Source organism: Hakea prostrata, chromosome 7 (assembly GCF_041222555.1).
Source record: "Hakea prostrata isolate BN-2017 chromosome 7, UWA_Hpros_2, whole genome shotgun sequence".
In the NCBI taxonomy this organism is placed as follows: Eukaryota; Viridiplantae; Streptophyta; class Magnoliopsida; order Proteales; family Proteaceae; genus Hakea; species Hakea prostrata.
The window spans coordinates 23629989-23657522 of NC_142606.1; the positions used below are offsets into that span (position 1 = coordinate 23629989).

General features: G+C 36.6%; 1 protein-coding gene and 1 pseudogene across 2 annotated transcripts; both read right to left on the reverse strand.

The window, feature by feature from the left end:
• Positions 1 to 4403: 4403 nt before the first annotated feature.
• Positions 4404 to 9360, reverse strand: LOC149010682 (uncharacterized). The gene is made up of 8 exons (XM_089164041.1): positions 8956 to 9360; positions 8652 to 8782; positions 8476 to 8553; positions 8340 to 8384; positions 8163 to 8207; positions 8013 to 8064; positions 6609 to 6705; positions 4404 to 5169 (listed from the first exon to the last, which is right to left on the reverse strand). The coding sequence occupies exons 1-8, from the start codon at positions 9329 to 9331 to the stop codon at positions 5004 to 5006; spliced, it is 990 nt and encodes a 329-aa protein (XP_089020167.1). The 5' UTR covers positions 9332 to 9360; the 3' UTR covers positions 4404 to 5003.
• Positions 9361 to 12502: 3142 nt separating this feature from the next.
• LOC149010683 (putative protein phosphatase 2C 34) lies at positions 12503 to 21959 on the reverse strand (annotated as a pseudogene). The gene is made up of 9 exons (XR_016174476.1): positions 21753 to 21959; positions 21588 to 21642; positions 21114 to 21349; positions 20596 to 20904; positions 20232 to 20349; positions 19917 to 20141; positions 17825 to 18046; positions 13393 to 13424; positions 12503 to 13157 (listed from the first exon to the last, which is right to left on the reverse strand). The product of XR_016174476.1 is annotated as a putative protein phosphatase 2C 34 (transcript).
• Between the last annotated feature and the right edge of the window lie 5575 nt (positions 21960 to 27534).

Below are 27534 nucleotides of genomic sequence, written 5' to 3' on the forward strand. Positions count from 1 at the left end.
AAAGTCCTTTGTGAAGAAAATTCTTCAAAAGTTTGGCAAGTGTAAGGAAAATGCGGTTTCAACTCCATTAGGTTTACATTTCAAATCATCTTCCAATGACAACCTAAAGATGGAAGAAAGAAATTTTTTTTTGTCAAGATGTCCGTATGCAAGTCTAGTTGGGAGCTTAATATTCCTAATGGTATGCACTAGACCAGATATTGCTCATGTGGTTGGTGTGTTGAGTAGGTTTATGGAAATCCTAAGAAGAGGCATTGGGAGAATGCAAAATGGGTGTTTCAATATTTGAGAGGCACAAATGACTACTCCATCACATTTAATAAACAAGGAGAACAAATTCAAAGTTTTGTGAATGTTAATTATTATGATGATCGTGATAAGGGATGATCTATAATGGAGTATGTTTTCAAGTATGTTAGTGGTCCAATAAGTTGGATGTCTAAGCTTCAAGTGATGGTGGCGTTGTCAACTACCGAAGGGGAATACATAGGAGCAACGATAGCTTGTAAGCAAGCAGTGTGGCTTCAAGGACTGATGGGTGAGATTGACATTGAGTCAAAAGATATACATTTGTTTTGTGATAATATGAGTGCAATTTGTTTGGCTAAGAATTTGATACATCACAACATAGACAAAATCATATATTGATACAATATCATGACATTTGAGAAGTCAATGAAGATGGGAGGATCAGATTGTTAAAAGTATGAACCAATGAGAATGTAGTGGATATGCTTACTAAGGTTGTCCAAGGAGAGAAGTTGAATTGGTGTCTATCTTCTTTTGGTCTTTGGAAACATGATTTGACAAGTCAGTGATTTCCATCAATTGTTGGGTTAGTGATAAAAATCACTTTTGTCTTTTAGGTTCTAATTTGAATTTTGTAGGTTCCACTTAGTGTTAAACATGAGTTAAGTGTTTGGTATCATAAGAGGGCCTTGGGAGAGGTAAATGGGGTGAGAAAAATAGATTTTTTAGTGAGTTCCAAGAGGGTTTTGAGCAAAAATAGGATTGAACTTTTAGGTCTTCTTGTTCTTGTGGTCTGTAAGAAAAGGGTTTTCTTCTCCAGTGTTGCTCCATTGAAGCTTAAGCTTGGATTGAAGAGTTTTCATCAAGAGCTTGAAGGTGGAAGGGTTTTTAAGGAGGTTTGAGAGGTGGTGTGATAGGTTACATTGTATTATTTTTAAATCTTGTACTATTTTGAAGATTAAAATAGTGGATCCCTCCCCGTAGATGTAGCTAATCTTGATCATTTTGGCTTAGTGAACCACGTAAAAATATTGTGTTGTTTTTCTTTATTTTACATTCTTGTGGTGGTTTGTTGTCTTTGCTTTGTGATTGTCTTCAATTTATTTGCACACGATCCTTGGATTATTTTTTTTCATTTGGAAATTTGTTCTATTATTTGGTTCCTTGGATTGGGTTTTGTCTTCTACAAGTTCCACTTCCATTATCATCCTTGTCTTCCTCCTAACCAACAATTTCTTTTTCAAACGACGAGTGATGTCCAGAGAAACACTAACCCGAATATATTGAACCCTTTGCCCAAAGTGCAGCCCTTCAATTGCCATTGCCATCTTTGAGGAGTCGATTAGACTTGCTAATTGGAAGGCAATGTCTAGGGAGAATATCTGTAATGGTAGGCCATGAATCTACACCCATAAATCACAAGTCTGGAACTCATACTGTTCATCTTGTCTGAAGCACCCCAAATAGCTTGTACTCGTTTCTCCTAGTCATGGAGATCCTTTCAAGACACCTTAATGAGTATCGAACTTTATATTTGCTATAGGGAATTAAAATTGCAAGACAAGCTCTAGAAATCTCCCACTTGTTTTTTGCAAATGACATTTTCTTATTCTATAAAGTAGAAAAAGATGACATTCTCACAATCATATCTGCACCAGAACTATTTTTGGATATAACTAGGCAATAAATTAATTTTGAAAAAAGTGGAGTTTTCTTTAGTAGAAATGTAAACAGACAACACTGTACCCAAATCTTGTCGATTTTGGGTATTTTACAAATAAAAAGGATGCTATATGTTTGGCTACCCATTTCCTTCAAGGAAGGGCATGAATAAAGAAGTTGGCTTTCCTTCTGAGAAAGCTAAGGGCCTACTTTGCCTTGTGGAAAGCAAGTTCACTATCTTTTGCATGAAGAGAAGTGCTTATAAAATTTGTTTGCAACCTTTGTCTCTGTACCACATACAATGCTTTTGATTCCCAAAATCAGTGTGCAAAAAAATGGACTCATTATGTCAAAGGTTCTGGCTTAGAAAATCCTACTAAGAATAGACAACTAACCCTCATCTTGTGGGACAAGTGTTGCCAACCAAAGATTCTTGGGAGATTAGGTTTTTGAAGATGGAAGACGTCAATTCAGCTCTACTACTAATAAGCAAGGACGAAGAATGATTATTGAACTAAGGTCATTATGGGCGGGAACTTTGAAGGCAAGATACTTTCCCAAGGCTAACATCTTTGATCCAAAAGTGAGGAAGAAAAATGGATCTTGGACATGGAAAAATATTTGTAGTATCATTCGCCTCTTAGAAAGTATGGAATGGAGATAGGTTGGAAATGGCAAAGAAACTCCTTTTTGGTTTGATCCATGGCAAACCAACACTACTAGCATCTTCAAGGCCAACCCAGAGGTGGACATCTGGTTTCGGAATTCATAGTGGCCCAAATGGTGCAAAATGTCCAAATGAATAGGTAGTATTTCTCAAGCCTTAGAAACTATAGCTCTTATCTTCTAAGAATTTTCTTTATCCCCTTTGAGTGATCGATGGGTATCGTAAATTTCTTCCAATGGTGAGCTCTCTTCCAAACTGGAGGGGCAAACATTGATGAAACAAAGATACCCACTACATCTAGAGTTTAAATACTTTTTTTGGCATCTCTTGCATGTAGGATTGCCAATAAAGTCTGTTTTATCCTAGTGGTCTGAGACAAATCCTACTTGTGACCTTTGTAGCGACAAGGCAGAGACGACATGGTATGCTTTCATTTCATGTGAATGGACTAAAAGAATTTGAGCGGCGAGACCTTTTGAATTGAAAATGGACTATTGGACCCAAGTTTCAATCTTGCATTTATGCAAGTGACTTCTAGTTAATCCATAGCTAGATAAGAAAAAAAGCTGCTTTTTTTTTTTTTTTGTTCAATTATTCCAATAACTTATTATTTCTTTGGAGGGAAAGAAACATTGCCATTTTTAGAAAAGATAAACCCAACCCTGATAATTTCTTGAGCAATGTCAGTAAGGCTGCGTTTGTTTGCTGGAATAAAGGTGGGGTGGGAAAAAGCTTAGAAAAACAAACTTTTCCATTAAATCCCAAAAATGTTGTTTAGTTGATCCATTGGGTGGGAAAATTGGAGACAACCTTCCTTAAATTAATGAAGTTTGTCTGATAAAGTGGTATGCTGACTTTTTCACCCCATGCTTTTTTAAAACTCTATAAAATAAGTGGAATTTTGTAAAAAAATGTATAAAACCAAAAAGTGGGACTCACATTTAACATTTTTTCACAAAATATCTTCATTTCCTTTCTTTCTCCTTCACCCCATTACACATGAGGCCCACATATATATATATATATATATATATATATATATATATATATATATATATATTTTTTTCTTCCCACCCCACCTTTGCAAACAAATGCAGCTTAAGTTGATAGGTGAGCTCTAGTTATGCCCTACAAATCTCCAAATAGTGAGGCACGGGAGTGGATACATTGATGTTAAAGATGTACTAAAAATAAATATATGTGATACTATGGCAGTTGTAAAGTCGATAAACTCACCTACCTTGTTGTGTGCAGGGGTATTTAACGAACTACTAAGCAATGAGGGATGAAATGTGGGGAATATATAGAATGGAACTCTTCACTTTTTTGGTGCTAGTCAAATGAAGGATGGCAAAGGCGTGGAAGCATTGATGTTTGCGATTAGGAGAGATCTCCATTAGACTACAACGATGAGTAGTTGTCTAGGAAATATGGTGCCACTTAGATGAGGTATTGGATCTTCTACCCAAACCTCACAAAGAAGCCTGGCCTATGGTTATTGACCCCGGTTTTGATTAACATTTTGACAGACTCTAGAGCATCTATCTGTAGTTTTAAATCCCCCACACTCTGAGAGTTAGTTTTACTAATTTAGCATGGAAGGCTGCAAGTGCAATAGTAATCCATGGTGTGAAAATGTACGCAACTGGCATAACATTATTTAAGTAACATATTTTCTGCTTTATTATCAAGGAAAAAGAAGAAGAGAGAAATTAGTTCGATACTATTGAATAATAATACATTATGTACCGTTGGTTTGGTTTACCTTCTAAAATATATCTACTTTAGTTTTGGTTTTGGCTCAATTTTAATATTCCTGAAATGTTGTTTAAGTGCCAATGTAGAGTTGCTCTAGTGGTAAGACCCACGCCGCATCTTCCTGAAGAACTCCTCTATACCTTGAGGGGGTTCCTGAAAGAAATGGTAGGAGACTCCAATGTTGTTGTGAAACAGAATTCTTCAGCATGGCTTTTTTGCTAGTAAAACCTTTTACCCTTGCTCAAGGTAATCCCATCTGTGTGGCTCCCTGAATGTTCCCTAGAGTCCTACATTTCTAATGCTGAATCTATACTCAACTGATCAACACATTATGACATCAGATACATATACAGAAGTTCATCTATCAGATTGGAGACATTACTGAACCAACTAAAAACCCATCAATCTTATTATATCTTAAATGTGGTTCTTAAAAAACCCATCAATCTTATTATATAATCATCCGTAACTGTTCTGTAGTACATAATTTCATTCTTACCCTTCCCAAAGAGCATGCCTTCCATTCAGGAGAGACCATTAATGAGTATTATTGAATATTCTCGTTCGAACCAAACCTGCAAGTATGATATGCTTGTCCCATCTTAACCATGGCAGGGCACACGAGCAAATGGAACCGGAACCTCTTCTGGCCATAGGCTTGCCAATATCATCCACCATAACGGAACTTGAGTGGTTCTGGAGGTTCTTCTTCCATAATACCAGAACCTCCTGTGTCCAAGTACTGACGGATTGTTGTCTTACGGTCACCAAGAAAAGTGTGGTCCAAGAAGTTGTTGTAGGCTGTGTCACCTAGATTTTTAGCTGCCAACACACTACAGAGGCTACTTGATCAAATTAAGTCAATGTAACTTGGATCTTCCAGGAACCATAACAAACAAAGCAACTCAAATTTTAATAGCAAAACAAACATCCACACCTTAACATATGTATGCCCCAAAAACCCCCTTTTGTAATTCGATACAACAAACACATTACTTAGTACACAGTGGAGAGATGACTGGGGTGAGCAAGTGGAAACTGGCCCGTAAATATACAGGAATACTATCCAAAGCATCTATATAAGTTTATATCAATGTATTTATGTGGACCTGTGCTAAAATTCTGCACATTTATAATATTCCCATCCTGCAAATGTAAACTGCAAACAGGGTGTTGGATTTTGAAGTGACTGGTCCCTCTTAAGTGAGTCTAGCCCAAATAAATCCTAGAGGACAAACGGAACATTTGAAGAATCAGGAAAAAAGGGCTTGTATAAGTAAGATAATAATGTTGGTCCGAATATAATAAATTGAAACACATTCGATTAATTAAAGGATAAACATGGTTTCAATAAATACCCATAAGGGTTTCTTCTTGAAGATCGACCTCACTTCCCTGTTTTAGGGTTTTTATCCTTTCCTTTCCCGAGTCTTCTGCGCCTCTAACTCTCTTGAAATCCTTTGTTAAAAATCGGGTGGAATAAACTCAAACCTAATTGTACATAATGGCTATGGGGACCAAAGGTATTATCACAGCAATCACTAACCCTAACCACTTCTACAATGTCTAAGGTCAGTAATACCCCTAGCCTAAAAAACCCAAGTGAATATGAACCTAAATAATGGGCCACTGTTACTTAAGCCCAAAAACCATAAGAAAAATTTCTACACTCCCTCTTAATTCAATGCAGCCAGTTCACTTAGGGTAGATTTTTGAAAAGCTGGTATCTAATCATTTAAGAATAGGAAAGGGGAAGAGAATATCACTGAAATGCAATACAGCAATTTGAAAAATAAGATCCACTTAAATATTCAATATTCTATTCTCTGAAGAATAGTGGTGATATCTAAATTATTGGTATCCTTAAGCACACAACTGCATTTCTTCCCTCATTCAATCATGTTTAGACATACTTTTAGGTCACGTCCACCTTAAAAAATGCCAATACAAGCACTAATCATCTAAATTCAACACTAGCTCCACCCTGTCAGCTCATGAGAAAATATTTCAATCTTATATTAATTTAAGGGTTTAATTCTTTTCATTCTTGGAAATAATTGCATCTTGATTGAGTAATTAATATAATTAAGGGGAAAATGAAAGGGATAACATAAAATTTAAGTCAAAACAAATGCAGTCATGGTTACCAGAACTACTCTTCCCCATATTCCTTGGTTCCTAAGTCAGAGTTTGTTGTATGAAATTTAGAGTTCCAAATTAGGAAGTGCTGCAAGCATTCAGAAAGACATGCAAACAAATAAGCGATACTAACCAGTGTCTTAGATAAACACGGCAAGGTAAGATATCATCCCGCCATATCTGATGGATGTTAAATCGTCCATATTGCTGAAAATACAACTCCTTGTTTCCTGCAGCAGGGTTATTGGAATGGAAAGGTTTAGGACACTACATGAAATGGATTTAAGTTTGGCATATAATGCAGAAAGAAGGTAAGTGGTTTTCTTTCTAATGGTGCTATTTCATTTGCAAGACAAATGCATGTCGACGAGGGCACTGGAAGGCTTACATTGTTTCATATATGATAAGAAGCTCATTTTGAGTTTCATCATAAGCTAATATGTTAGGATTATGGAATGAAGACATATACAACAACAACGATAAGCCTTTTCCCAACTAAATGGGTTCAGCTACATGGAATGAAGACATATGATAGACGAAAATTTAGTTGCACCTGTTATTCCTTTCCTCTTTATTATATTATGTAGTTCAAAATTATCATTAAAACCAAAGAAATAACATTCATGAGAAAGTTATCCTGGTAGGTCTTCATAAGGTCTTAGTAAGCATAACACCAGGAAGAAAGAAACACGTAGGGCTAAAATGAATTAAAAGAGAAGTTACTTGAAGTGTGAGAAAATAAAAGAAGCCAAAGTATGGTGGCAAAGGATATGAAAAGGCACACTTTACCAATGAAAAACTAACAAAATCATGATGGAGTCTGATTAACATCAGTCGCATAGATGCTCTAGCTACTTTTAACAGTAATATGTTAGTCAATCTGGCATTTTGTGAAGATGGCTACAAGGAGCAGCTGATTTGTTAACATTGGAGCAAAGAATTTGATAATATGCTTCTTAACACCTTGAAATCTACTCTTCCCCTGCAGGTAAAACTGAAAAAGAAGGATGCACTGTTTTATGAAAATGGGAAAAGCTAATATCCTTTAAATGAAATAGATGAATTAGATGTCAAGCTTCTCTGAACCTTAAGAACTATTACATTTACTGGTCCAACACATAATTATAAAGGAAATGTAATGTAGCTCGAAATTATCTATAATGGGTCACGGACAACCATGTCCAGGCCTTCCATGAATATCAGGGGAAAATATGACACACCAATCTAATATTCTTGTGAAAGAGAGATATGCATTGGCCATAGAAGATACGACAGACTAGGCAGCCTTGGGTGAAAAGATTAAGTGGTAAAGAGAGTTTAGTATTCAGGATCAAATCCATTGAAGGGATTATGCTTCAATAGGAATAGTAACAACAGATAAAAGGAGCATACTATAGGAAATTGTCTACCAAAGTCACAGACAAAAAAGAATTCACTAAATAAATTGTTGAGAAGGATTGGTCATGTCTTAGACTGTCAGGGCAAGGTGCTTTAATTTGTTGGCTGATTTCAGATATCCAATGGATGTGGTGCTTACCTTTGCATCTAACATGAAAATATTCCTCATCACTGTAACGGGCACAAAGCACCTACACAGTAACCAACAATATATTATTCATGTAGCTTTACACCGACAAGCAATCGTCCATGATCAGCAGAGAAAGGTAACATCCATATCTCCACTCACCCCATGACTAGAGTAAGGTATTCCATCCAGAGTCTCTGGCACTACCTGCAAGAGAAGAAAATTACAATTGGGAGTTTAGGATTGATTCAAATGAAAAAGTTTATTACAATTCAAGAAAGTTCGCTTCCCTGTGAGGCCCTACTTTTCTTAGGTTGCTCTTAGAGTTTAGTAACTTACAGCCAGAAAACGAAACTCATGTTCCCTCTCGATGAAAGATGGAATCTACACATGTGGGTGAACCAGGGCAAAATAGATAAGAATTATACGGTTAGAGTTGAAAAAGAACATATAAAAGTTGAAATGAAGTTAATACCTCCGATGGTTTGATCTCAAACACTGAGATAATGATGGTTTCACCTTCAAAAGGTTCTACGCTTAGGCTTGAAATCTCCTGGAATTATTTGAAAATAATTGCTTTCTGATTGCTCTAGGGATAAGAAATTCATCTCAAACAAAGGAAATTTGTTGGGATGAGATGGTGTGACTTACTCCAGTTTCTGGATTGGCAATACCACGCTCAAAGAAGATAGGAGCGGCGTGAGCGAAGACGCGTCGAAAGCCGTTCAATTTCGCAACCCTGAAATTTACTAGATCCGGAAATGTACTCCGCGCACTTCTTTCTGATCAGTCGGCACCAGAGATTATATTGGAAGTTTAAATTACAAGTTTACAACTATGACTAATCATCAGTGAAATTTGGGCGTGAATTGGTGGAAAAGGTAGGGAAGAGAGAGAATAACGGTAATTATTAGGTAACCCAGATCGCGAAGAGGGAGATGAGGGAAGAACGCACCAGAGAGGAGAGAACCGAAGCCGCAGATGGAGAGGTAGCCATCTGGTGAGAGATGATCTATGAAATCCGATTCGCTGTTTAGTTCGGTCCACTGGCCGTAAGGGTGACTCGATGGAAGGGTTACACGGCCGTCGGAAGATGCCATGATAGCTGAATATGGCCGGAGCTTCTGCTTCTGCTTCTGCTTCAGCTCATCTCCGACTATTCCTCTGGTTAGGGAGCTTCGTAGACGTAGTGAAAAACGCGATGATCCTTTAAAACTGAAAACAGCGGAGAATGTCAGTTCAGTAAGTGTAGATGGTGACCGTTGGTACAAGCTACGCAGACGTGAGGAGAAGCCAGAGGAAGACGAAGAGGCACAAATGGACATGGCCATCAAAATCAGCAAATGTGATAATTCAAGGCTTCTTTTGATGGACCTTGTTTGGGTCTACCGTTCAGCCAACCGTCAAATCGGTATTTTTATCAAAATTTCAATCTTGACCATTGAAATTCAGGTCTCAATTTTTTAACTACGATTTAAAGTATCATTTTTTATTTTTATTTTTTTGATCAAAGAAAACAAATCTACCATTACTGATTAGTTCAAAGTACATAGTTACTCACTTCGGTTGAGGGTAGGTTCCAAAATATTACTACTAATTGTTCTTGTAGCCAGGGTATTAAAGAGGTTAAAGAGTTCTAGGGATTTATAGTTACAAAAGATTGCATTGCCTAATCTTGACTTGACGTCCACCATTTCAGAAATCAGATGGAGAGGCCAGTGGCCTTTGGGAGGGTTATAAAAGAGAGGGGTTGATGCCCCTTCGTTGATCCATACTTCATGGATTTAATTGGAATATGTCAAGCCTTCTTTTATTGCCTTCACAATTGCTTCAAGCGTGATGCTTTCTCATAAGTGCCCTGTCTTTGTCCATGTGATTCTCCCTTGTTCCATCATCCCCGCACTCCAGCCCACCGTGACTAGTGGTTTGTTATGTACCCCTGCACAAAGTAAAATAGTATCATTAGTGTTTGTATAATCTTTTGGGTAATTCTGGGTTTTTTGTCCATTAGCTCTTTCATTTGCTAGTTGATTTGCAGCTCCATTTCCTTGATGAAAGGTAATGAGTGAACTAGATTGAATTAAACCCATTTGTTGAAGCTCTCCTATCATGGATACTGGTCTTAATTTTCCAAATTTTCCAGCATGATTTAATTTGAGGATGAACAAGAAGATTTCTGATATTTTAATTGTCTGTGCTCTCACCTTGAAACACCTGGGTTTTGCAGACCAATGGGTTCAGTAGATAATGCAATGTATCTCCATTGTGACTTTTCAAATCAAGATCAGTGGTCCCCCTATCTAGATGTTATCCCCCAAAGGTGTTATAGGCAGGAATGTTCCCTTGAGTCTCAATATTTTCATCTTCTGCTAAGATACTTTCACCAAGGACTTTTGTCAAAATAGAGGTATTCCTAGGCTTCTTGGTATCAAGCTATCACACCATGGCCCATAAATAAACCATATATGTTTTTTGCTGATGATTGTATATTGTTCTCTTCTGCCACTATCCGTAATGCACATCAAATCACATTCATTCTACAGGAATATGAGCAGGTGTTGAGACTCCAAATCAATTTTGAAAAATTAGCAGTACTTTTCAGCAAAAAGCCCCCCCATAAAAAATAAAAAAATGTGGTGGCTTCTCTTGGTTTGAAAAAGGTACAATCCCATAACACACATCTTTGTCTCCCCTCTTCCATAGAAAAGTCAAAGGTCTAAATTTTTTCTTTCATCTTGAACAGGCTCACAAAGTTGTCAGGTTGGAGAGCGAAACTGCTAACTCTTGGGAGAAATGAGGTTCACATTAAGACTTCTATCTCTTAGTGTTGATCGATTGATCAACTCTAAGATGGAAAAGAGACATCTTGACCTCTTTATTCTCTCCATGGAAATGAACGTCATATTGACAATTCTCATTCTTTCCCCTAACTCGGATGATTCTTGGGTGTGAGGTAAAACTAAACAAAGAACTTTCAAAGTGAATTCAAAGTGATATCAGCTTATTATCAATGTATTGTCATGGCGGACTCCACACGATAAAATATCTTTTTCATCTTTTCTTTCTTGAAAGAATTTGAAATATTCCCCATCTTGTCAAAAGTAAAACATTTTTTATGGAAAACATCGGATGAAACCATTGCTATAGGTACATTTTATTTCAAAGGAGAAGCTCTTATACTCCTTTATGCCTGGTATGTGGTACGATATTGAGTCCATTAGACAAGCCTTATTTCTTGTACTCATGCAAAAAAATTGTTGGAGGATGTTTCCTCTTAGAATTGACACTTCTGATTTCCATGGAGGATTTCTAGCAGCTCAATGTGTGGAAAGCAAAGGAGTTTCGATAGTTTTGATGGAATTGAAAGATATTAGAGATGGGATGCTCTTGGCAAAATCCTTGGGGGTATCAGATCTCCAAGTAAATTTTAACTCTAAACTTGCAATCTTGGCTTTACAAATAGACAACTCCTCACTTGATTGGATGTGCAAAAGTTTAGTTTTTGAGATTTCAAAGTTAGTTGTAGATTTTAGGTATGTTTTTTTAAACATATATCTCGATTAGACAATATATTTGCGGATTTTCTAGCTAGGGGTGTTAATCGTTTTAAGCATTATAGGCATTGGTGGGGGATTCCACCTTCTTTCGTTGTTTCCCCTTCCTTATTATCTTTCAAGTTGTTATCTTTGGATCTTTGTACTTAATGAAATATCTTCTTTGTTGGCAAAGAAAAAGTCTTGTGTTTCAATAATAATATCTAAGAGTTTTAACTCCTGAGTCCAGATTAGTGCTGATACAGTGGTATCATGAGAGATTGATACAATTATTATAGCGTTAAAATAAGCGTTAAGGGTTATAGCATTAAAATGGTAGTTTGAGCACAAGTTTAACCACTTGGTAAAATTTGTGTTGAGAACATTTGAGATGATGGAGAATTTCTTCTTTAAAAAAAAAAACTTATTAAGGTTGAAAGGAGTTAGAAATTGCGTATGAATGAAGTTTGGGTTGAGTGTCCCATTTTGATGTAATCTTGACTTACTTTTTGTTTTTGAGAACAACGAAACAAGTCAAACTTGCTTTCACTAAAAGCCTTCTTGGACACAATTGGACCAATTCGTTTCCTGAAAAGGAAAGAACGACCCATTTTACCAAACATTTTTTGGCATTCTTTGGTATTCTAAAAACAAAAGAACACTAAAAAATTTTCCTTGGCCCATTACAAAACACGTCTAAATGATTATCCTATTCTTATTTATTTTGCATTTTTTACAACTTTGGACGTGCTAGGTGTAGACTTATTATTATTGCTAAACAAGTATAGAAACACTTCAACAACCTAATTTTTTCATGGGCAATTTCACTTATTTACATACTCAAAGAAATACAAATTTGCAAGGTGTAAATTCTTCAACTGTGGCTTCGCCAAGATTTCTTTATAATTTGGATCTGCTATTCTGGGGGTCAATCTATTAGGATTAGGGTTACATAGTTATAGTTCATTTACATTAACCTCTAATTGAAGAAAGGATTTGATGAGTCCAATACATAGGAAGAACGTATATAACGAAACTTTGTCTCCATTTTTGAGAACTATTTGAATCAAGTAGCAATTCAAATGATTCTCACCCTTATATAGGCTATATAAATATAATTATTATTTTTTTTTTTTTGAAGAATGAGAGTTTTTATATATAGGAAATGGAGGTATTACATATATCATCTGCAAGGGTCGAATCTATAACCTTTTCTCTAAGAATTATGAGTTTTTACCACTCTACCAACCCTGTCATGTGTCTAGATTAAATAAGCATAGTTAATCTTAACACATGTTTAATTAACACACTTAAATGAAATAAACCACAAGACCTCCGACCAAAGAAATCAAACCAAAGGAAAAAAAACCAACAAAAAGCTGAAAGAAAAGGGAAAAGAGCCCTAGTTGATGAACACCTCCTTCCTTAGAGAAACTATGAAACTTCCCCATCAATGGTAAAACTCCCACTGCAAATGAACCTAACCTTTTTCTATTGTTCATCCTCGTCATCTTCTTAGGCACTGGTTTCTTGTTCTTCGACAATCTACAAGCAGCATGTTCATATTCAAATTTCTTTCTGGTCAGCAGATGAGAATGACTGGAAGTGCTCCCCACCATAAAACCTAACAATGAAACTTTAGAAGCTGAGACCAACACAACCAAGGTAGCAAAGACAACCAATAAAATATTCGTGATAGAAGAGATTCGACTAAGTTTTCATGCTCAATATGGCAATCTGGGCTTCTTTTTTCCAAAATAAAAAGAGACCATCGTCGTGCATTTCTGGATTTCCATGGCAATTAAGGTTTAATATAATTCAAAAGTTTCAAAATTGTTGAGTAGTATGAGAGACATTACCACTGCTCGGTCTGTGTATTTGCAAGATCTTCCTGAAAAATTCAAGCATCATAAGATTAACTGTGTTAGGAAATTTACAGAATGAACATACCAATCATACACAAATTTAGAAGGAAAGATTGCACATAAAGTCCAAATTCTAATAAGCTTATTTTAAACAAACTTGAAGTGGAAAATTATAGACAGATAAATTCAACTTGTTTAAAACTTTGTTGTGAAATGGATACACATCCACTGACAGCTTTTTTATGCATGACAGCCTTGCTAGGAAGTCTCAAGAGAGATCATGAACTTTTTCAAGTTTTATCAAAAGTTGGGAAACCTGAAAAGGGAAAATGAAGGAGATGAAAGAAGAAAATGATGAGTTTGTTTTGTTAAACCATACACTTGGGTCAAAGCTTAGGTCTAGATGAAAATTACCCTTTTTTCATTGATGTGAAGATGACTTGAATGACTATATTTCTCATGATATCACCTTCAACTCAAGGTTAATACATAGCTCCAAAATTGATCAAACGATTAATGATCTACTAGAAAGAGTAAGAGTATTCAAAATGATAACTTGGAATTCCAACTAAACACGCAAGTGTCAACTATCAAAAAACAATACCATAGGACATTATGACCATAAGAGGTGGCTTAGTTGGTAAAAAACCAACATTTCCAAGTAAGAGATCAGAGTTCAAATCCCCTTGGAGCTAAGGGCAAAGCCCCACCTTATATTATGTAATACCCTCATCCCTAATATATAATATTGCCTATTTCAAAGACCAAATTGGTTGTGGAATGTATATGGGATTAGACCAATTTACAAAGACCAACATCTTATGCTTAAAGAGATCACGAGTTCAAATGTCCTTAAGGCCTTCCCCACCTTCCTCACTCTCTAGCCATTTGGTAAGAACTAATCACACCAAAGAAAATATTTGGAAGCAGAATAAAGAACTTGCTATTAAGTTGCAAGTGACAATCTCAAATGTGATGCCCACTTGCCCAGAGACCAGATTAATTCTTTTGAAGTTGAATAAAGAACTTGTTGTAAGTTGCGAGAGATGGTCTTAGATGTGATACCCACTTGCCCAAATAGTAGAAAATATTTATCTAGAAGCAGAATAAACTCACCAATGCCGATGCCTTCATAAAATTCTAGGTTTTGTAATCAAGGAAGAATGGGGAGGAGGGGTGGGATTAGAAACATCATAGAAGAAGGGGGATAGAGAGCAGGCTAGAATTAGAACCAGTGAGGAAGAGGGTGTTGTAACTACATGTAGAAAGAGGGTGAGGTAGAGACACTACCAAATCTCAAGCAATTTCCACTAAATCCAAGAGTTTTACTCTTATCAATTAACGATGCGAGAGACTGGTTTCCTTTTCAAATGGATGAAAATAATCATTAATCAAAGTCCCAACGGGGAGAAAAAAAATGTACAAGGGACGAAAGTGGAGAGGAGAGGAAGAGGGGGGGGGGGGTTTACAGTCTACTAGCCAGCAAAACGGGAGAGCATAGACCCCATAAGACAACAATAATCCTTCTCGTTGGGTCATTTATAAATGGGGGATGGGGGTGAGGCGAAGCATAAAAAAAGATGGCTTTCCAAATAAAATCAATAAATTGTAATTTGCAAGTCCATCTTCTGATATTTCACTCCCACCACAAGTGGAAAATCAAAGCATCGAACAACAATTTACTAACCACATCACAAAGTAATGTCTCAAAAACTAAGTCCAATTCTTAGAGAAATCAAAAGTTTGAATGGATCAAGACCAAATACTAATAATAACTTTCACCCACAAGGAGTGAGAGGAGTAGGAGAAGTAAAGGTGATCTACTTTTTAGGAACTGTTTCAACACAGGATGTAGTTGGGGTTAACATTAGGATGTTGATTGTTATGAAAGTACTAAGATGGGAGGCGAAGGTTAAAGGCTTCCCAGGTAGTGAAGGCTTAGCAGGGGATGTGTCATTTTAACCAAACTAAGGGTTGCCAAGAAATCAGGGGCGAGGGGTGACGGAGAAGGTTCCAAGAGAAGGAGGTAGAGAAGGAGGGGAGCCATATGGTTTGGTCTCGGGGGATGGGGCGAAGAGGGTTGAAGATTGGACCAAACCTAATTGAGACTCAAGAAAGGGGAAAAAGGGGAGCTAGGAGTTATCAGACATGAAGTTTGAGAGGAGGGAAAGTTTGGGAATTTAAAGAAGCATAGACCTGAAGCAGGCCCAAGAGATTATAGAGGATACCTAGAGGATGCTAGGGGTTAAGCCAAAAGAAAGTGGAGGAGCCATTAGCAATTTAGGTGGAGCAAACAACGGGAAGAGCAAGGGGTCTATGGAGGAGTTTCCTCCAAACTCAAGAAGCGTTGGAGGGGAGGGATATCATCCAAATGGAGTCCTCGCACATCAATTGGGATAACCCAAGAACCCAATTGACTCTCGCATGGTGGAGATTTTCCAAATGAGTTTGAGATTACTAGCACAGTTGTACCCTCAAATATTGCAAAATCCAAGGCCTCTATTAGGTTTGGGCTGACGAACGGATGACCAACTAACGGGGAGGAGGAATATGGAAGATTCTTGACCTTTGCAAAGGAAATCACAAAAGAGAGATTCCATGGTATGAATTATGGCTTTGGGAAGAGAGAAAATACCATATCAATAGAGAACTGAGGATTGAAGAACTAATCTGATTAGGACCATCCTAGCTGCAAAGCAGAGGAGTCTACCCTTCTAGAGCTGGAGCTTCTTCCAGATTTGGTCAAACATGAGTTAGCAATGGTGGTTAGTGAGGTGGCCTAGAATGAGGGGGAGGCTAACATAGGAGAGAGGGAAAGTGCCAAGGGAGAAACCAATGAACTGCAAGAGATCACTCTTGGTAGTGTCAGAAACACCAGCCAAGAAGAGAGATTTTTATGGGTTAACATGGAGACCAAAGACAGAGAGGGAGGAAAGAATGGAGGAGAGGCCAGTTTGATCCCTGCCTTTGCTTTAGTACTAATTTGATGTTCTACCCATTGATAATTTGATGCACACATATCTTAGTATGAGTCCACATTGAAAATCAAGAGATAGTTGAACTACTCGTCCTGTTTCACCATGAGCTAGCTTGTCTTTAAAGTCCTTGGCTAGTCCAATATTTGGCAACAAAGCACTCAGAGGTTTCCCTGTGGACCTAGTCGGATGAAAGAAAATGTTGGTTAGGAATGTGAGAGATCCATTCCCTCTCTTATGCTTGGGTAAGTAGGCCCTTTACCTATTGCTTTGTTGCACAAAACTTGCTACTTGATTGCTTGACCTCTGCTATAGAAGTGTATCCACAGTGGCTAGTTGGTGAAACTGAGAGAACTGGCTCACTTGAAGGAGAACATGGAATTCTGAAAATATAAATCTATGATGTAAAAATTGATTTAGAAACATCTTCCCAAAGAAGGTAGTTGTAAAATGATGAAGGGATCCTCACAGATAAACCAAAAACCATGTTCAAGAGTTTTAATCTTTGAATCGAATTTTGATCATCCTAAATATATATATATAAAAAAATTTAAAAAAGAAAAAGAAAAAAGGAACAGGTACAACCAAAGGAAACTTCCCTAGTCACAAGAAAAGAAGGTATGGTACTATGGTTATTCACTCCATAAACTCGATGTCCAGCACCAAGGAAGTTCCCCTACATGATAGGTCTTATTATATAAATAATACACCATCAATCATCAGGGTTCTCTCAAAGGTTAATAACTAGATTAAAAAAAAAAAAAAAAAACAACAAATATTCTTAATATATTGTACTGGCATCCGAATGTCAACACAACTGCTCAATACAAAATCTTGACCCAACACTACAAGTTTTTTTGCCTTATTTTATGTCAAGAGCACCCGTAACCATTCCACTTGCTTGGTTAGGCCTTTGGTCTCGTCTTAATTTCATAGGTTACCAACCCACCAATAAAAGTAATCCTCTCAGTGGAACTCTTCTGACTTCACAATGATTAAGAAAACAGATAGAATTTCAAATCATTGTTGGTAGCACTTTGCTCTCCCATCTTTTCAGCCACTTGGAAGCACTCTTAGGAAAGGGGGAAATGAGTGCACCTAGTGCACAAGGCTTCCTCGGTTTGTAGTGTCCGAGAAGGGTCAAATGTAAGCCACTTGGAACACTTATTGGTGGAAAATTTTGAGAACACACGCTCAGTGGGGACAAAGCACCAGCAGAGCATAAAGAATATGTGTAAGGGTATGACATTCTTCTATACCCTAGGGTTCAATTTTGACTAGTTTAATTGAATTGTACTTAATTATATAGGTTAAAGTACGTGTAAGAAAAACAAAGAGAAGAGAGGGATGCCGGGTGGAGGAGCACTAGGGAGACGTGAAGGATGTGTATTCTTTTCACAAAGCTAATATGCAAATACACATGGATCCAATATACCAAAAGCAGCAGTTACCTTGCTCATTGTCACTGTTTTCCGCCGGGATATGGACTGGATTGGGTAAGAGGAAGGGTGGAAAAACAGACAAATGGCTGAAATGTCATCCATTGCAATTCCACGCATCTTACTTTTCCATGCATGTACTGCACATTCAACCAACCGTTTTGCTGATTTAGCTCTTTCCGGTGTTGATGAAACAATCTGTACTGCTGCTTCATTGGAGATAACATCCCAGACCTCAAAAAGAGAAGGAAATGAATATTTAATTAGTTCAATTCAGGGTTTTGTTGTAAGAAAGAACAGTTGAGCAAATTCTAAAGAACTTCAAAAATAACAAAGGGAGAACGTTTTCTGTCATGTCTCCACATGGCTTGGGGAGATAATCTTTCTCCAAAGTCCTCAGTTTTATGACATGAGGAAGTCCAATTGACTTTGTTTATGTTCATGTGAATCTCATTCATTTCTCCTCTGTCGAGTTTCATTCCAAACCAAACAAAGTCAGCATATGTCAGAAAGAAAACTAGAAAATTGGTGAAAAGACCACTCATATTCAAATGTTTATCTGCCCTCAATACAAGGGGAAGAGTAAAAACCATGGTGGTTTACATGGCTAAGATGGCCCAAGAAACTTGGCACATGGTCAACCAAACACCAAAGGGAAGTGCTGAGTGAAGGGTTTGGGGCAGAGAGTTAAGTAATATAGCTGCAATGGGAAAAGGTTATCATTCTAACTTTCTTTCTTGGGTCTTTTCTTTTCCTCTTTTTTTTCCCTCAAGAGGGGGGGAGGTAGCTGGTTATCTACATTTCCAACCACCGTTGATTGGATCAATAGGAAGAAGCCTTCCTCTACATGTCTCACTCAGATACAATTTCCCACTCCCCCTTAAAATTAAGCTATAATTATAGAAGGCACTCTATTGATCTCTTCTTCAGAAGAAAGAAAGAGAAGCAAAAACTGTTCGTAGTACCAAAATGGAAAAGCGGCAAATATTTCATCCATAAAATTCACAAGCAAGTGAGATGGTATTTGCAATTATATTAGAGGCAATGTGCATCCTTTATTATTTGGGAGTTCTGGAAGGAAAGAAACAATCGTCATCAAAATGTATGATTGAGAACAGCATAGCTATAATTGAAAAAATCCAGTCAAAGGTGAGTGGAATTTTTCACCCAGAAAAACTGAAGGAAGCATGTTCAAGGGAATATTGCAAATTGAATACTCAAGTTGTCCTTCAAAAATTCCATGTCTATTTATTGGAGGCCTTCATAATTCTGTAAAGCTTGATATAGATGGAACCAATAAAGGAAGCCGAGGTATAGGAGGAGGAAGTGGAAACTGCACAAACTTTGAGATGGAGATGAGAGCTCTGTCAGATGATCTTAATCTGTGGATCAGCTTGGGTCTCATAGAATGCTAGATTAGTAAGGACTCTTCAACTATTCTGAATTTTGTGTCCAAAGAGCCTCTCCTTTGTGGAGTTGTTGGTATTGGTTTCACAAAAGTCCTTGACTTGGTTGGCATGCTTGGGACAAATCTATTGTTCTGTTACACCAAAAGCAACCGAGCTGCTGATTTTTTATCCAATCATACTTGCATGACATTACATAACCCAGGTATCCTTCTAGGTCAAGACTTTCCTCAAAATCTTAAGAGAATTTTGCATGAGGATAAAGTTGATCTTCACGTGTTCAGAATGTAGTGGAGTTCGTAAGGAAGGGGAGGTTTCTATTGGTTGAAGTGAGCTAGAGTGGCCATGGGTTGGGGTAAGGTGGACTAGGTCTCCCATTTTATTTTTCATAGTTTCTATTAATAAAATTTTAAGGGCTCCCCTATGAACCAGATAATATTTAGGTTTAAAAAGAACCTTGTGCATATTTCTAGAGACATCGATATCATAGCATAACTAAAAGAATACATTTAGCTGCCTGCAAAAGTTTCCAGTTCTAAGCTCTTTCAAAACTTGTCATCATGTTAAAACAAATAATGTAAGAAAGATTCTCTTTTATGTGGCTAAATCCTCACAAAAATTTGATAAAATCTAATAAATAACTAGGTGCAGTGGATAGAGAGTTAAAAATTAGCATCATGAACACTACCAATGCATACCCCATCTGTTGCCAGCACAACAAATTTGTCTCTGTATGTTATAGTCCTTCGCGTGACTTCAGGGACGGAAATGACCTCCATAGTCCTTCACACAGAAGTCTCCAAAGGCTCTAGATATTGCCAGACCTGGTGTGTCCTCATCTGGTAGCCAGACCCTGTGCAGCCCAGGTTCATCTTTCAAACAGAACACCCGTCCTTCGCATTGTGTTATCCTCTCCACCTCCTCTGAACACACATTAACAGAGGTGTCAAAGTTAAGTGGATTTCCCTTTAACCTTCAGAGGTATAAGAAGAAGAGAAGAGATAGAAACTGACGAAGTAAATTTGGCTTGAAGTCAATGGTTAGTTGAACCGGTATCAAGTTTCCATCATCAGAAGTGGTAGCCAGAACAGCACGAGAATCCCCAACATTTGCTATAACAAGTTCTTCACCCTGTCAAAATATATATCACATTGGAAGAGCTTTATCTAGGGTCTTAGCGAACCTGACTGCTAGAATATCTTGTACATTATTTGAAAAATATATGAATAATTCCATCCCAGATTAGAATTCTGGGAGCAAAAAAACTTACAGAGTTGGGATTTCAAATAAACACACACGAGGTTGGATGCAGACACTAACAGAGTTAAACCACTAGATCTATCATGAAACATCACAATACCAAGTAAACTTTTTTACCTGTCTCACAATTGTCAAAGCAGTAGTGCCACTATGGAAGGAATCAATCCACCGATGGTTGTCAAGCTCCTTGTCAATGGATGCACAAGTTCTTAAAAAGGATTCCTTCCAAATATGAAATCGATGAAGTTTCTTATCAGATTTGGTTTCACATTCAGGGCCAAGGGAAGATAGAGCAACATTCTCCAGCCAATTGCTAAGCAGAGAAGAAGGCATCAATTCCCTGACTTTTTTTGCTACATGGTGGCCCCATGGGCCATGCCCATCAAAAATCCCGCAAAAGATCATGTCTGTTTGGCCTCCAAATTCCTACCAAAATCAAGCAAACAAACCATACAGCTTCATCAAATAGAACAGAGGAAAATAAGTACAGCACAAGTAGAAGACAATGAAACTGCAATATTACTCTTAAACTTATTTTCAAAAAATTCATGTCAAATTAAAGAAAAGAGTATGCCTACGTATGAAACTATGAAGCAAGCATATCAAGTTTCTGAAACACACGATACAAGCCATACCTCCCATACAACGTAGCAGTCCTGGTTCACTCCTTTATTTCCTCTCTTAGAGAAAACCGACGCAAAATTCTTTAAACCATCGGCCTTAATTCCAGAACGCACTGTCAAATCATTTTGCAGTGCTTCTCTCACCATTGCTTCAGCAGCTTCCATTCTGACGTCACTTGGAGAATTCTTCCGCCTTTTGAAGGTCTTCGTCAAGCCATTAAACCAAGATGTCACATACCCCATTGCCCCTGAAATAGAAGCAAACCCGACATGTTACAACTCTGAACCTTTATGACTCACCTCAAGCAAACACAATGGCCGTTAGAAGAATCAAACAATCAATTTTCAGAATTATAGGATCTATGAACTCAATGGTAACCCAAAATTAAAAGAAGAAAATTAGGAATATTCATTCCGAAAAGTTTTTTTTTTTTAAGGAAACATTCTTTTTGCAGTAATCACATTAAAAAAAGTCTTTAATCTTACATAGATTTCCACCACCAGAAACTCTTTCTTTACTCGAATTCCGCAGCATCACTGTCTAGATACGAATTTCACCAAAATCATTTCATGGTCTGCTTAAGAATTGAAATTCATGCAAAGCTGAGAGCCTAAAAGAAACAAAACCTGGTTTTGAAGGGGTTTACGTACCAAATTAACCTCGGAAGTTACAGAACCGGAATCTAACTGAAGTGGGGAAGGGCAGTTTGTCTTGGCCGGAATCCAAAGCAACTCCAGCGATTCGAACGGAGAATCGTAGAAATGGTTTCCAGATCCAATCCATTGAAGTTTGAAGCTTCTCTATTTAAGTTCCAGAAGAGAATTTAGAGAACAAACCCTGTACACCAGTGACCAGAGTGTCCGTTCAGCTGGTTTGAAAAACTAACTTTTACCGGAAAGGATCGTATAAAGTTACGGAAAAGACACCAATGACCATAAAAAAAAATTTAAAGAATTGCATTTTATTTTTTGGGATAAAATTAAAAAATAAATCGTGTTAAAGAATTTCTTGAGTAAATAAAATTGAAAAAATTACGTGATTAACTACTTTTAAGAATGAGAGTTCAATTAGGCGTTAAAGCTTCAAATATCAAACCATCCAATTTGTGCCGCTCTTCATGGCATGTCATCACCTAACCTTTGAGATGGCCTTTTGGGTTAGAATCTTTAGCCTAAAACCCTAGAAATGTTTTGTTTCTATTTTTTGGGGTACTTTCATATTCTGACTATTCAATTTGATCGATAAAAAGGGGTCATGGTTCCTCTCTAGTTTCACAACCAATCTTAGTCCCTTGCTCAGTTATTGATTTGTTTTGATTTCTAGGGTGTCTTATGGTAATCAACTGAATGACCCAAACCCTAGCAAGCATATTTGATGTTAAGCATTATAGTCTAATGACGTCAAGCATTATAGTCTAATGATGTTGTGTCGGTGCCAAAGAATAAGACATAGAAGACAGAAGGAGATTTCTACCAAAAAAGAAAAAAGAAAGAAGAAGATAGAAAGAGAAAATCTATAAATATATCTGGGTTGGGAGCAAGGGAGGAAGGAGGCCCAGGATTCGGAAGGAGAAAAACCCTAGGAATACAAAAGTTTTCTATGTAACTTGAAAAGTTTAAAAGAAGTTTAGCAAAACAAAATTTTTGATATTTAAAACTAAATTTCGCATTTCAAACCAAGAGCGTTGGATTTTATTATGTACACGTGTCATGAACAGTGAGTAAAGCGGCTGCCCACTGACGTTACCACAACTATGGCGAGGGTTTACGTGTATATATATATATATACTACTATTATAAAAGCATATACTCCTCTCTTTCCGTAAATCTTTCACTTGACTAATGTATTCTTTGTCTTTATTTAAATGTCATCTTTTTTTTATTAGCTTTTGTTGTCATTTTATTTTTTACTCATAAATTAGTGGTACCCTTTTTATATTTTTTTATTTAAATACGTAAAATTAAATTAAATCGAGAAATTTCTTTTATAGAAAATAGAGTTTTTTTTTTTCAACCTCAAATAATCTTCCTTATAAATCACTAATAATAGCCTCTCTATGAAATAGGGAAAAGATTTTTTTTTTCTTTCTAAAATGAGAAAGTATATATATATATTATATCATATCATATCATACTATCATACTATTATTATAAAAACATGTACTCTATCTTTTTCGCAAATCTTTTTCTGTCATTTTCTGTCCTTATCATTGTTCCAAATACCAATAATGTTATACTATTTGCTATTAATTTACTTATTTTTAAAAAGATAATTTAGACATTTTAGATATAAATTATTATTAATTTATCATTAATTCTAATCTCTCTCTTGATTTATCTTTGGATTTATCTCGAACTCTCTCCGAATCTCTCTTTTTCAATCTCTCTCAAACTCTCTATATCCCTCTCCCTCTCAAACTCTCTATGAATCTCTCTCTCTCAAGCTCTCTCAAGCTCTCTCAAACTCTCTATATCCCTCTCCCTCTCGAACTCTCTCTGAATCTCTCTCTAAGTCAACACTCTCTCTAAATCTCTCTGAATCTCTCGCTCGATCTCTCTTGAACCTCTCGATCTCCTCAATCTCTCTCAAAGTCTCTCGATCTCTCGATGCCTAATCCTCTGTTGCGGAAGGCCTTCACCCAACCTTGAAATTTAAGCAATTGGTTCTGTTATTCATTGTTGCCTGGTTTTGAATTATGGTCGAGACTCTACGATGAACTGCATTTAGTCGACTTTGGATGTTTCAACCACACTGTTTTGATTGGATGGGGTCAAACTATACTTGTTTATCTCTCAATTGGGTCTCTTATCTTTTAGTTCGATTTTTAGCATGTAAGTTTTCTGTTGCAGTGAATGTGTGTGCGTGTTTTTTTTTTTTTTTTGGGGGGGGGGGGGGGGGGGGGGTTGTGTTTGATTTGGATTAAGAGAGATGCGACTGATGGATTGCAGGGCTTAGGTTAAGAGATAATTCTTGGATGTCCATGTGAAATTGTGACAGTTGGTTAAACTGAATCTTCAAGATTCTTACCTCACGTCCCCAAAACCAAGCTGTCACTGTTCGTCCAATGTGAAGTAGTTGGTAAAAAATTGGGAAAAAACCATAGTTAAATTGGGAAACCAGCAGCTGCGGCTAATCTTCGTTCTTTTTTGGTTTCCAGGTGTACTGTTTGGGTAATGTTACTTGTGTTCTGTAGTTTTGATTATTAGGTTTGAGAGATAATCCTATATCTTTTCCTTGTGTTTTTCTAAGGAAATTGTTGGACCAAGAAAAAAACACTAATAATGACACGCTTGAAAGGTGACTTGAGTTATTTTCCATTAAGAAAAATATGAGACCTCATCAGCTCTGAAAGCAATGGAACCCGGTGCCCTATTTGCTAATTTTTCCAATACCGGAGTATATAAACGATGACCTAATTCTAAATATAATTTTAGCAATATGCAGGAATGACTGTGACCACACCTACATTTTCATTTATGCATTTGCTTCCTACATTCAGAAGATTCTTTTAGTTAAACTTTTCATTGATTCTCATTATTGTGCTTTAATTTTTGAAAGGTTCAACCTACAGATCCTAATGTGAAAGATGCTCCTCCTTCGAGTCGTTATAGTACTGTGATAGAGAAAATTGAACGCCTCTATGCAGTATGGGTCATGCCTTTTAGTCTTTTATCTTGTTTTGAAATCTAAACAATTAGTATGATCTTCTATGATTTTTACGGTGGAGTTTGCGTTTTGTGACTCAACAACTTCTTATTTCTAGGGTAAGCAAAACAGTGATTAGGAAGATCTTGACGATGTTCCTGATGATGATCAATATGACACAAAAGATTCATTTATAGATGATGCTGAGCTGGTTGGTATTGTGGTTCTTAATTTTCTATGGGTCTCTCTGTGGTGTGGATGCCAGACAAACTGAGTTGTTGGCTTCAGATTAGTTAATTGGGTGGGAATATTATTACATTTAGATTTAGAGTTTTGCAATTGATTGTCTTTAGATTAGCTTTTGATTTTCTTCTTTGTTAGAGGCAAGGGTAATTCTTTTGTTTTGTTATTTTAGGTGGTAATTGTTCTTCAATCCTATAAATGCTGAAATAGCTTATTGATGTTAGTGAACTGTTGAATCCGCATTTGAACTTCCAAACTTTTGTTTCAATACAAATTTTCTTTTCTGGTCGTCTATCGTTTTATTTCTTCAGAAAGTTCTTTGCCATCGAGTTGTTAGTGCTAATGACTAATGGTCTCATCTGCAGGATGAATATTTTCAAGTTGAGAAGTCACCAACAAAGCATAGTGGTTTCTTTGTCACTAGAGGGCAGTTGGAATGCACGTGAGTGTTTTATTGGCATTCCGTTAACAACCCTTTATTTCATCATAATTGGCTATATACAAGGGGTAAAAGAAAAAATTGATTGTTTTAAATACTATTTCTTGTACTTATTTTCCTTGTACTTACTCTCCCTCTCAAAAGTTTCACTGATTATTCCCTCACCCCAAAATTTGATTGTTTATTTTAATTATCTTTTTTCTTAATATATAAATTTTATTTCTGTTTTTTGACTCGATATCTTTTCTCTCTCATATGGCCACGTGCATTTGCACGTGTCTTACTTTACTATATATATATATATATATATATATATATATATATATATATATATATATATATATTACATTTTAAGGTGTTGGGAAATGTCATGTCATCAATATTGTTACATCAGCCTACATTAGTTTTCATGATAACAAACACGAATTTCTAATGTTTATATTAAGTTATGATTGTCTAGTTCAATATGCAAGCAAGTGGACCAAATTCAACTCATTGAGCCCAACTCACTGGATGCTCAAGCCCAAGTCAAGGCCAAGTCAAGTTGGACAATGAACCTAAGTCAATATGAGCATTAAAATCAAAGCACAAGAAGATGCAAAAATCAAGTCAAGTTCAAGACTTACAAAAATTTAGGACTTTGGACACCTTCATATGTACTCATATGTAATTGCACTTAATTCTACATATATTATGTCATTAGACTATTTAACCTAGGACATGTTAAGAAAGTATATGAGATTTAGGGTTGGAAAGAAATCACAGAAGCCCAAACAGAAAATCTGTCTGGTTAGACGATTGATAGTCTGGTATCACTTAAGCCCAACGGCTATATTTAACGGCTACTTTTGATATGAATCTCCGGCTGGACTAAAATTTCATAGAAATTTATATTTGTTGGGAGGTTGGGACAAGTAATTAAATGCTATCTTTATAAGCTCAACCAACTTCACTTGAGAGTTTCTGCCTTGCCTATTGAGTCATTACTACTATACAACTCTCAAGCTCTCAAATTGTGAAAAGAACTACTTGCTATTGCTTTTCAATCTCACTCAACTTTGAAGAACATCCAAAAGTATTTATGCAAGCTCATTGAAGCAAAGCTTTATGTGATTGAAGGCTATTGATGCTTCATTGGTGGTGCATTCATTTTTTATTTGAGCATTCATTTTCATTGCATCATACTCACACAAGGGATAAAATGTCACACCCCTTGTTAAGTAATATCATTCATCTCTTATATTTTGTTGTAGCTCAATTATATTCTAAGTTGATTAAAATTGATTGAGGGTGTTGTTGCCCTATTTAGAACAAAGATGTAAAGGATGTTCTTGTCTTATTTAGAACAAAAATTATAAATGGTGTTTTTGCCCTATTGAACATAGATTGTAAGGGTTTAATCTATGCCTACCGTATTGAAAGAGAATCACTAGTGGAATCTCTTGGCATTCTTTTGAGGCCAAGAGAAGAGTGGATGTATACTTGCAAAGTCGAACCACTATAAAATTCATGTCTTGTGGTTGATTGCATTATCTTAATCTCATTTAAATTTACAATTTATCTTGTATTTGCAATTAAACAGAAAATTTAGGCAAATCTAGTAGTTGCAACCTATTCACCCCCTCTAAGTTGCTTTAAAATAAGGGTTTAAACTTTACTAATTTACAAAACCAAACCCCTCATTTACTATCAGGCTTCAATTTCTTGGTGCTTGAAATCAGGATTCTGACTTGGGTACTCACTTTTCTTCGAGTTCGCATCATCGAAAAGGGTAGAGAAAAATTTAAGCCCAAGATTTCTGGGTTTCTCTTGTAATAATGATTTAGTATTAGGGCTTGTGAGGGTTTCCTACAAATAAGAAGATGGGGAACTTAACTTGAGTAAAATCTAAAGAAATTGAGATAATGGTTTAAGGGTTTCTCTAATCGGGTAGGAGTGGAATCTAAAAGGGAACTCATGAATTGGGATTGACCAGAAGTGAAGGTCTTAGGGCCATAGAATAACCGGGAAAAGAGTAAATGGAAGACGATTGACAGGGTTTGAGAAGCTTAGAAGTGAATTTGTGAGCGATTGAGGAAGCCATCGTTGAAATGGTGAGGCTCTTA

Coding starts and splice junctions, on each gene's coding strand:
- LOC149010682 (XM_089164041.1), bottom strand. CDS start 9,331: ATGGCCATGTCCATTTGTGCCTCTTCGTCTTCCTCTGGCTTCTCCTCA. Junction 8,783..8,955: donor CTTCGGTTCTCTCCTCTCTG/GTGCGTTCTTCC, acceptor CCGACTGATCAG/AAAGAAGTGCGCGGAGTACA. Junction 8,065..8,162: donor TACCTTACTCTAGTCATGGG/GTGAGTGGAGAT, acceptor GTTACTGTGTAG/GTGCTTTGTGCCCGTTACAG.